At 42.1% G+C, this 9,804-nt stretch overlaps 1 protein-coding gene across 1 annotated transcript in view; it reads left to right on the top strand.

Annotated features, from left to right (window-relative positions):
- Positions 1-4,075: 4,075 nt before the first annotated feature.
- Positions 4,076-9,804, top strand: part of HIBADH (3-hydroxyisobutyrate dehydrogenase) — an 85,728-nt gene continuing 79,999 nt past the window's right edge. The window contains exon 1 of the mRNA XM_027675294.1: positions 4,076-4,159. Within this exon, the coding sequence (XP_027531095.1) occupies positions 4,096-4,159 (64 nt within the window). The 5' untranslated portion in view covers positions 4,076-4,095. The remainder of the gene's footprint in view (positions 4,160-9,804) is intronic.

The following is a 9,804-nucleotide window of genomic DNA, read 5'->3' as shown; positions in this document are numbered from 1 at the left end:
TACACTAGAACAAGTAGGCTAGCAAGTTTTTCTTCAGAAAATAGTTCCTCCCTGCCATAATCAGTCCAATATTTTGAGATCCCATTTAATGCCTTAATCATAAGGTTGGCATTATTGGTTTTAAGATACAATACACCATTGATAGAACAAAACTTTAAAGCCAATTAAATGTTGGCAATCTTCCTAGCACTGGCAAAGGCATACTTGTTAACAGTTCTCCTTTGTGGTATGTTTGCAGTGTAATCACTGATTTCTGGAAAGCTTTTTTGGCACATCAAGATAAAAATATCTAACAAATTTATGTTTATAGACAATTTTAGACTTTATTCACATTACCTAAAAGCATTTTAGTTTAAAAAGTACAGGTTCTATGCACTCAAATGATGTATGTATCCTTCTTAACACAAGGAAAAAAATAATGATTTGTAGAACCAAGTTATACAAATAATAGTTTATTTGCATTTTAACTAGTTAACAATTTCAGAAGTCATCAAATACAAATCTTTATGAAACACACTATTAGGTGTGAGTTAGGAGATCATGCTGCTTTGTTGGAAAAATAACCAACATTTTTGTCCTGGATTTTAATATAAGTAAAAGCTTTCATGGCTTTTTACTTAAATGTATTTTGAAGTTGACAAAGTTTTTTTTCTTCATTTTGTGTGGGAAGAATGTGATTAGGTTGGCAAAGAAATAAACACACAAGCCAAAATTGACTAGGAAGGCCTAATTTATAGTGAGATAAACTTCTATGAATGCAAAGTTATTTTCAATAAAAGGCACTAACTTTACTATAAGCCTACTAAGGCTTAGAAGGCATTTTGGAGAAAATAAAAAACACGGAAACACTATTGATATAATTTCCTCCCTTCTGCAAATGCTCTGCAGTATGGTAGTCCTGCACCATCTAGTCCCACAAAAACTTCCTTCTGATACTCACTACCTTAGAGGTACTAAACTACTAATGTCAGTTCTATCAATGTTAATGATGTGAGCAGAGATTCCTTCCTAATCTCAGGAATTTTATTTGTCTGCAAAAGCATGTTCTGTACAAAAGCAATGTAAAAACTATAGTAAGGAAACAGTGGTCATGTCTGTAACAATAGAGTTTATTGAGAGGTGCGTTGGCAAAGTAATATAAGGTTAAGTCTACTAGTTTTTTAACAGTTTCTCATAATTTGTTTGGAAGTGATTATAGCATATTTTTATTATGCTGGTACAAAGTGAAATTCTCCTCATATACCTTTTAAACAAAGAATGCTTTATTAATACCTACACAAATAAAACCCTTAGACATGAGAAAGGTCTACATGCAGCTATAAAGGTAAAGGTGAATCTTATTGAGAGTTAAAAATCTGAATGCAAGAACCACACTGAGTATAGCATTAGACTCTTCACTTGATCCACTTAGCTACTCTTAATGCCCTCCCTACCAAAAAATAAAATTAATCACTTTTCTAACTCAGTTTAGACTTGATAGGAATCTAGAACAAACTGGTAAAGGGTCAATAACTCTGAAAATGTAAGGCAGTGAAGAATCAGGCTGGAAGGCAAAACTCCCCATGTTTTCAAAGTTCTGTCTGATTACATGGAAAATTCAGGTTTTAATGACTTCCAAAGACCTTATTTGGACTATACCTCAGTACAAATTTCTGCCAGCATAGCTGCCTCAATGAGGAGTCACACCTCTTCCCATCACAAAAAATATTCGGGTTCAGGATGGTTGTCAACCTTGTCACCACTGAGGAGAAAGGTAAACATAGCTCAGTAGCTTCATTCACTTGGCACTTTTCAATGGTACAGAGGAAGAGATGAGTGAGCTTACAAAAATATTGGTATATATGAGCCTCTGAGGCTTCAGATGTTTTGCAGAGTGCTAGCACATAAAAGGGTTTCTGGTTTTGTGTGTCTCTTTCCATTTCTTTAACTGCAGGGATCTTGTTTTTTCTTCTCAAGTCATACTCTGTCTCAGTGATCATCTGAGAGGCAATGAGAAAAAGAAGCAACTGGGTGAAGGTATGAGCAGTAGCATGCATATGATACAGTAAAGCTACTATATCATCACAGCTGCCTTCACTGCCCACAAAATTCCTTTATGTTGAGCTGAGTTAATTTAACTGTATAACCTATTACTTTATATGGGTAAATATATTATGGTATTGATAGGAAAGCCAAGCTCATATATTGAGCCTATTCTTTCTGTGCTAACATATAACTGAGTGAAGAGATGTTTTGTTGAGACCTGAGATCTGTCCCTCATGACTACATTCTCCCAGAAGTCTGTAAATGATACTACTTAACAGCTACAAAAAAATCTCTGACCTGACAAGAGTAAACTAATGACTGAGGGACTACCCAGCATCCTGGCACAACAAACTAAGGCAAGTTTTTCTGTCAGGAAAAGAAATTAACTATTTTGTACCAAAGAGATGAACATGGCTATTTCAGGACTGGAGGTGAAGCCTTGCTTTGAGAAGGTAGCATTCACCTGTCTCCAGCCTGCCCTCCCTCAGACTTAATCTGCTCCCTCACACCCCTGAAGCACCTGAAGCTCTCCCAGAACTGCCAGCAAGGTCTCCAAGCCCTGTCAGACTGTGGGTGAGCAGCACATCTCTAGCTACCTTGTTCAAACACGTATTGATGTTGATAACCCTGTGTTAGGCCTTTGGGAATTGCACTGTGGGCACGATTGTATTGGGTTTGCATGGCAAAGTTTTCGTAGTGGGGGTCTACAGGGGTGGCATCTTTGAGTAGATTCCCATTGCAGCCCGTGGTGAAGGCCCTGGTGAGATAGGCTGTTCCCCTGCAGCCCATGGAGGGCCACAGTGGTGCAGAGATCCACCTGCAGGCCCGTGGAGGACCTCATGCTGGTGCAGGTGGATGTGCCCAAAGGAGTCTGATGCCGTGGGAAGCCTGTGCTGGAGCAGGTTTGCTGGTAGGACTTGTGATCCTGCAAGGGACCTGCACTGGAACAGTCTGTTCCTGAAGGATGGTATCCTGTGGATGGGACCCACACTGCAGTAGTTTGTGAAGATATGCAACCCGTGGGAAGGACTCATACTGGAGAAGTTCATACAGGACTGTCTCCCGTGGCAGGGGCCCCATGGCGGAACAGATGAAGAGCATGAGGAGTCCTCCACCGGAGGAGGAAGAAGCGACAGAGACAGTGTGTGATGAACACAACCCCCATTTCCCAGCCCCCTGTGCTTTGAGGGAGGAGGAGGTAGAGAAATCGGAAGTGAAGTTGAGCCCAGGAAGAAGGGAGCGGTGGGGAGGAGGTTTTTAAGACTTTATTTCTCATTACCCTACTTTAAAGTGATTAGTAATAAATTAAATTAATTTCCCCAAGTTGAGCCTCTTTTGCCCAAAACGGCAATTGCTGAGTGATCTCTCCCTGTCCTTATCTCGACCTTTCTATTTTCTCCCCCTTGTCCAGCTGAGAGGGGCAGCGACAGAGCAGCTTTAGTGGGCGCCTAGCGCCCAGCCAGAGCAAACCCACCACGACGACGAAGCCAGTCATAGACTCATAGAATGGTCTGAGTTGGAAGGGGACCTTGAAGATCATCTAGTTCCAACGCCCAATAAGTGCCAAAACTTATTTGCCACCTGAATCGGCAAAACAGCGCAAGGCGGCTTTTTCCCTCGCCCCGAGGGCGCCGTCTCGCACCAGAAGCCGTCTCTGCCAAAAACCCGGCGCTCCGTTCCTCTCCCCCGTCAGCCAAACGTGCCTCCCGGCGGTGAAGCAGGAAAAGGAAGGCACAGCGGGCAGGCGCGGACAAGAAGCAGAGCTGTAAGAAAAAAAACACCTTCCCGGCGGGAGCCGCCGGCAGCAGGATCCGATGTCCCAACACCCCAATGAGCTGACCCCGCGCCGGCCCGGCCCCCGCCCCGCCCCCTCCGCGCTCTGGGCCCGTCCGTCACGGGCCGCTGGGCGGGGCCGGCCGCCCGCGGGGAGGACGCCTCGCGTTTCCATTGGCTGGGCCCCGGAGAGGGGCGGCTGTGGTTGGCTGCGGCGGCTGCCGCTCGCGGCGCGCGGGCGGTGGAGGCGGCGGGGCAGGCGGTGGCGGCCGGAGGTCGCTCGGGCAGGGGCGCAGCATGGCCGCGGCGGTGGTCCGCGGGCGACCTGCGGGCTGGTGGCGCTGGCACCGCCGGGTGATGGGTAAGGACCTGCCCCAACTCTCGGCTCCAGCGGTCTCCTCTGCCGGCCGGGCGGGGAAAGGCCGGGCCTCTCCCGGTGCTCGGCCGGGGAGCGCAGCTGCTGCGCTGCCCTTGGCGGCCGTGGGCCCTCCGAGCGCGGCGGGCCCGGTGCAGCTCCCAAGCCGCCTAGCCGTGTGGCGTCCTCGGTGAGGGACCCCCCGGGGGTCACGGCTGGCGCGGGACGCTCCCGCTGCCGCCTTACTTGGGGCCGCCCCGGAGCTTCGGAGTGACTTGACTTAATAGATGTTTTCAGTCATTTGCTTAAAATAGCGTGCCTGGAAATCATCAGAGCCCACAAATGCTTCCTGTGGCACCAGTGACATGTTTGTTGTTACCTAGGTTTGGGCTGTTCAGCCCTCTCGGTCATCGCATCCGAAGCGTAGTTTCCTTAAACTGAAGGTAAATCCAGCGGCACTTCCTCCCGTGTCAGCTCCGCAGGCACTGATCCTCACCTGTGGTTGGTTCATGGGCAGTGGAAGGAGCAAACACTGTAGATGTCCTGTTGGTGCAAGTGAAGGAAGACTGTATTTGCAGAACTGAACCTAGACCTTTTCCGAATCCTGAAAATCATGCAACTATTTCCAAGCAATTTAATTGCTAAAGTAAATGATTAAAAATAAACCTTCAGTAGTCTTTTCAGTGTCATTTTGATAGCTATCTGTTGCTGTTGTATGTCAGGCTCACATGGATAAAGGTGCTTCAAGTAGCAAAGTGGAAGAAATAGATTTTTTTAAATGGTATATGGTTCTGAAATATTGACACTTAACAAAGTGTTTCAGGAATTACTCAATTACTTTTAAGTAAATAACTTTAAACAATTTAAAGTGATGAATGGAAAGCATTTCATGCTTAATTTTGGCATTAGCTTTCAGTGCTATTTTTGTTTCACTGTCTCTTTTACAATAATGCATTTTTTTTTGTGGTTGCAGCTGTGGTGTAATAGCTCAGGTGCAACAGGCATATTGGTCACGTGCAGGTAAAGTTAAATACAGGACACCCGTTTAGTGCCTTTTGTGATACCACGATTGAAAGCAGTAGCTTTCAAGGTATTTTGAACTTTCTGTGCATGGTAGCTGTAAGATATTTCTGTAAGAGCTTTGAAATACACTGTCTTGGCCAATATTTCGATGGTCATGTTTAATGTAGAGCAGATGGTGGGGATCTTGTTTCTTGATGGTGAGCACAGGTGTGAAAAGCAACCCTAGACTGGCCCTTAAAGTTGAAAAATACAGTTTGTCTTTGCCATAAGACCTGAGAAAGAAACTGTGACTAAGTCTAAGGAGAAATTGTGACTCTCCCAAGAAACTTCCATAGAACAGAATTTCACCCACAGAGTTTAAGATCTGACTTACTTAGTAGTGACTATGCTGAAAGTACTCCTGACTCTGAGAAGTGTTTATGGGATGAAGGTCTAAGCATTAAGCCTTCTTTACTGCTAAGCTCTACTGCTTAGTTATATGTCAAGGTTTTCCCATCTCTAATGCGTTTATTAGGTTTACCATCCTTTTCTTTCATTTTAATTAGTCTGAATGTTGTCTTTTGAGTAGTGATTTCATCAACTGTCCTTCTGAGTGAAAATGCCTCCTAGTGAAGGAACTCTGCCAGCTCTGAGAGCTGTCACTCCGCAACTTGGTTAGTGAGTGGGCTGTCTTCATTCTCTTGTTGAACGTTCCTTGGTTACTTGGTCAGTGGCTCTTTGCAGCTGGTGTAGACTATGATGGATTGTTTCTTCTGTATGTTTGTTCTAGAGACTGTCAAATTATCTAGGAGGAAAATAAAAAGCTGAGGGCAGATTTTAGAGGAGCATCTTGGATATGTATTTGTATTAGCAAGTTGGATAGAGACTATGCAGTCTTGTGATCTGCCCCTGGCAGACTCTGACGAAGGTGCTTCATGGAGGGGGTTTCTGTGATCCTACTTTAAAATATGTTTTTGACGGATGTGGAATCCCCTTCCTGAGGACTGCTAGGGGGGATGAAGAGGGTGTTAATAAATTATGGTGTCTGAGAAAGGAAGATTTTCTGGTGAATGAAGATTCATCAGCTGAGGGAGCTGCTCATCAAAGAAGACAGTACCCTGCTAGAGAACAAAAACGTCCTGACAAGTAGTTTTGGATGAGTGGTAGGTACCCATTCAGTTAGTAGTCAAATAGTACTTTTGCTGATGCAGGAGCTGTGTTTGAACTGTTGAATGACTTCATGCTCTGGTGCAAAGGAACATGCATTACTAAGCAAGGATTATGACAGAAAGACCTGCTGCTCCAAAGTCCAGCACATTACTTAATTAAGGGATCAAGTGTACACTCGATATTCTTTTTGGGTGAAAAGTACTTACTATAACATTTTCTGTTTAATGTATTAGCAAACATTTAGTGAAGTATAGCTACAGATAAGAAAAATGAGGTAAGAAGACTCTGACTGTTACAAGATATCATGTCTGGTTTTGATCAGTAGACCTTTACAGAGACAAGAAAAAGCAAGTGGGATGTTTCAATGTAAATCTGGCCAAATTTAGAGTATTGTAATCTTCTTAAATTATTATTTTGGCAGAGTGCAATTCTCAAAATCATTGCATAACCTTTAAAAGCTAGTGATCCCGGAGCAATTTAAATTCCATTGGCAAAGCTTCCAGGAGCAGAAAGATTCTACCTATGTGCAGCTGGCCTCTCTAACTTCTACATTTCTTTATCTAGTTTCCTCCAGGATCTGGTTCTGTAGAGGTTTTATGAGTTTCCAAGAGAAGTCTGCACAAGACACAGAAGCTCTCTCTGACCCTTTATTTCAAAGCAGGAAGCAGAAAAGCAGTGGTGTTTTCTGTTGTGCTTGTACCAGAACTTCAGATGCTGAATCAGTGGGAAAATCTTTCATTTAGTGGCTCATATTGTCATCATGTTTCCTTCTCCTTGTCAAGTGACTTCATATGTACTTTCTCATAAAGCCCCAGCAACTTTATAGTTCAGCTTCCTCTGGGCATCTTCCCCTGATCCTGTTAAATCTCACCTACTAGGTTGGAAAAGAGGTCAAGTTTCACTGATCCAGAGAGATCAGGAATATTAATATGAACTGCAACTGCTCTAATTAGGTAATTCTTATGGGACAGGACAGTGTGGGCTGTTACCTCTTGTGCCATTTAGTGAACCTGATTCAAAGTAGATTTTATAAGGCCAAGAATTAAGTAATGTAGTTGAAATTACATTTTGAAAGTTACTTGTTTCTCAGTCCTATTCTTGGCCAGTTAGACTCTTCTTTCCCTGAGAGTACAAGTATATTGGACCTTTTCCAGCTCTGCTGTCTGTGGTCCTACCCGGCTATTAGTTCCTTTTTGTTTGAATACAAAGAGATGTCCTCAGTACTGCATATTATAGTGTTTGTGCAGTCTAGTATTTGCAGTGAAATCAGGGTACCACTGGATCTGGAATTCTTTCTTGAAACTGTAAGAGTCATTACTTTGGAGATAGTGTAAAATGAAATGTAAACATCTGAAATTATCTAAACTTGTAACTGTCATAGTTCAGGTTAAAAATAAAATTGCTTTCAATATCTTTATGTAGAATCTTGAAAAGACAAGTTTTAGGTCATTGACAGGCCAGGTATTCTAAGGAGAGGATTGCAATCTGTGCATTTCTGAAGTTAAACTCTTCTATTTTGTTCAAGAAAAGACGTTTGTAGACTCATAAACTCTTGCTGATTTTTAAAAATAATTTTATAATAATTTAAAATAATTTTTAATTTAAAAAATAAAGGTAAAATAAAGTTCTGAAATTGCAGATTAGATCAGGTGTTTTTATTACAGGCTGACTTTTCAAAGCAAAACATTTTTATCTGTATTGTCTGTATGCCCCAGTTGTGGTGAGAGGGTCATAATTGGTCTTCCTCATCAATGAAGTCTTCATAGGCATGGAGCTCTGCAAACACGTATTCTCTCAAGAGAATAATGAAGAATCTCCTGGGAAAAGCCCAAATTCTTTGTATTCAGTGTAGCTGTAGCTGGTTTTGCTCATAATTAACTTGATCTTTAGAGTAACCTGTATTGCTGATTCTGTTCCCAGTGAAGGAGAATTAGTTGCACATGGTATCAGTGATTGTTTTAAAAGTAGATTCTATTGCTCCTACTTCTGATGTTCTGCCCTCTGTTAGAATTTAAATGTGGACTGGGCGTTTTTCCAGCCATATGATTGCAGCAGGTTATTGTAGATTTTATGGTTGAAGTAAAATAGACTCAATACCACAGGGACAGTTTCTGCAAATGCTTATGCAGTTGATGGGATTAGTTAAGGATACGTGTATGCGGGTTTGCAGAATATCAATCCTTACATGTTTGAATTATACAATTATTTCAAAACTGGGCTTGTGCCATGTATTAAATGCTGAAAAGTATCTAGGTATTCAAGCTGGACATCACTTTCTGTGTAAGCACCTGTGGAGGCTCATCTAATATGAAAATGTGAAAAATCTTGTCTTCTAAAACATCCTGTGTTTGGCAGAGCCCCACTGTCTTAAGTAGTCATTAAAAAATATGCCACGATTCTAAAGGTAGTTGATTCAAATGTACTTGAAATCAGCTCTGTTAGGTCTGTGAGCTAATTTCATCAGTGCTTTAAAGCAGTTTTCCTGTGGTTGAGTGTCCGGCGATCTGGAGATTTTTCAAAGCTGTTAATCAAATTGTATCATTTTAAAGTGGCTAATTTAACACTGGGCTGTGAAGAGTTAAACGAAACTAAGTCAGAAACTGACTGGGAAATTGGACTACTTCTCTAACATTTACTTCTCTCCCAATTCCTGTGGATTTTAATATATTGTAGTTAACCTATAACAGAAACTAAGACGAGAAAATCAACAGAGACAGACAAAAGGGGAGATAATAGAATACAATGACACAAAACTATTAGTACCGGTCAGGATATGTTGCCTCATATCCCAGGCTAACTGGGATGTTGCCATGCCTGGGGATATTGCAAAATGATGATTTTTAAAGGAGGCCTTATAGTAGAAGAATGCGTTAATTTCATGGATATTTACCTTAGAGACATAATAGAAATGCATGTTGGCAATAAGCCTGTCACTACAGTCCAATTACCAGTTGATGTCTTAATATTTAGATGTGATGATAGCCATGAAAAGTCATCAAAGCAAAGCAGTCTTATGTGACATGGTAGACAAAAGGCAGGCAGGATGCAGAGAAGGAGTGACAGAAAGTGGCATGGGCAAAATGTCTTTCTCAATTCCCAACATTTCCATGAAGATCAAGGCAAGATTATGACTGTTGAACCAGGTGACCAGGTTGTAAAGTAGCTGAGATCTCAGGTATGATAAGGAATGAATCAATGAGATTTAAGCAGATTGTGGATGGCTCTTCTAGGCTGTGAGTGACAGACATCACTGCTGGTGTCAGCACTGGTAACAAAAAAAAAAAAATTATCTGAAGATGTTTGGTTTGAGGTGATGGTTAGATGTCCATGAGGTGGTGTGAGAAAAGAAGAGATCAGGATAAAAGTGAAGAGTCTACAACAATGAGACTATATTTGGTAGCCAGATTTATTCCTCTGGTGAGGTCACTTGGAATTTACAGAAATGAAGAAAACCGAAGTTTGAGAGCAAGGCTGTCTTT

Source organism: Neopelma chrysocephalum, unplaced genomic scaffold (assembly GCF_003984885.1).
Source record: "Neopelma chrysocephalum unplaced genomic scaffold, ASM398488v2 Primary Assembly neopelma1_26, whole genome shotgun sequence".
Lineage (NCBI taxonomy): Eukaryota > Metazoa > Chordata > Aves > Passeriformes > Pipridae > Neopelma > Neopelma chrysocephalum.
This window is presented reverse-complemented; position numbering and strand designations above follow the sequence as displayed.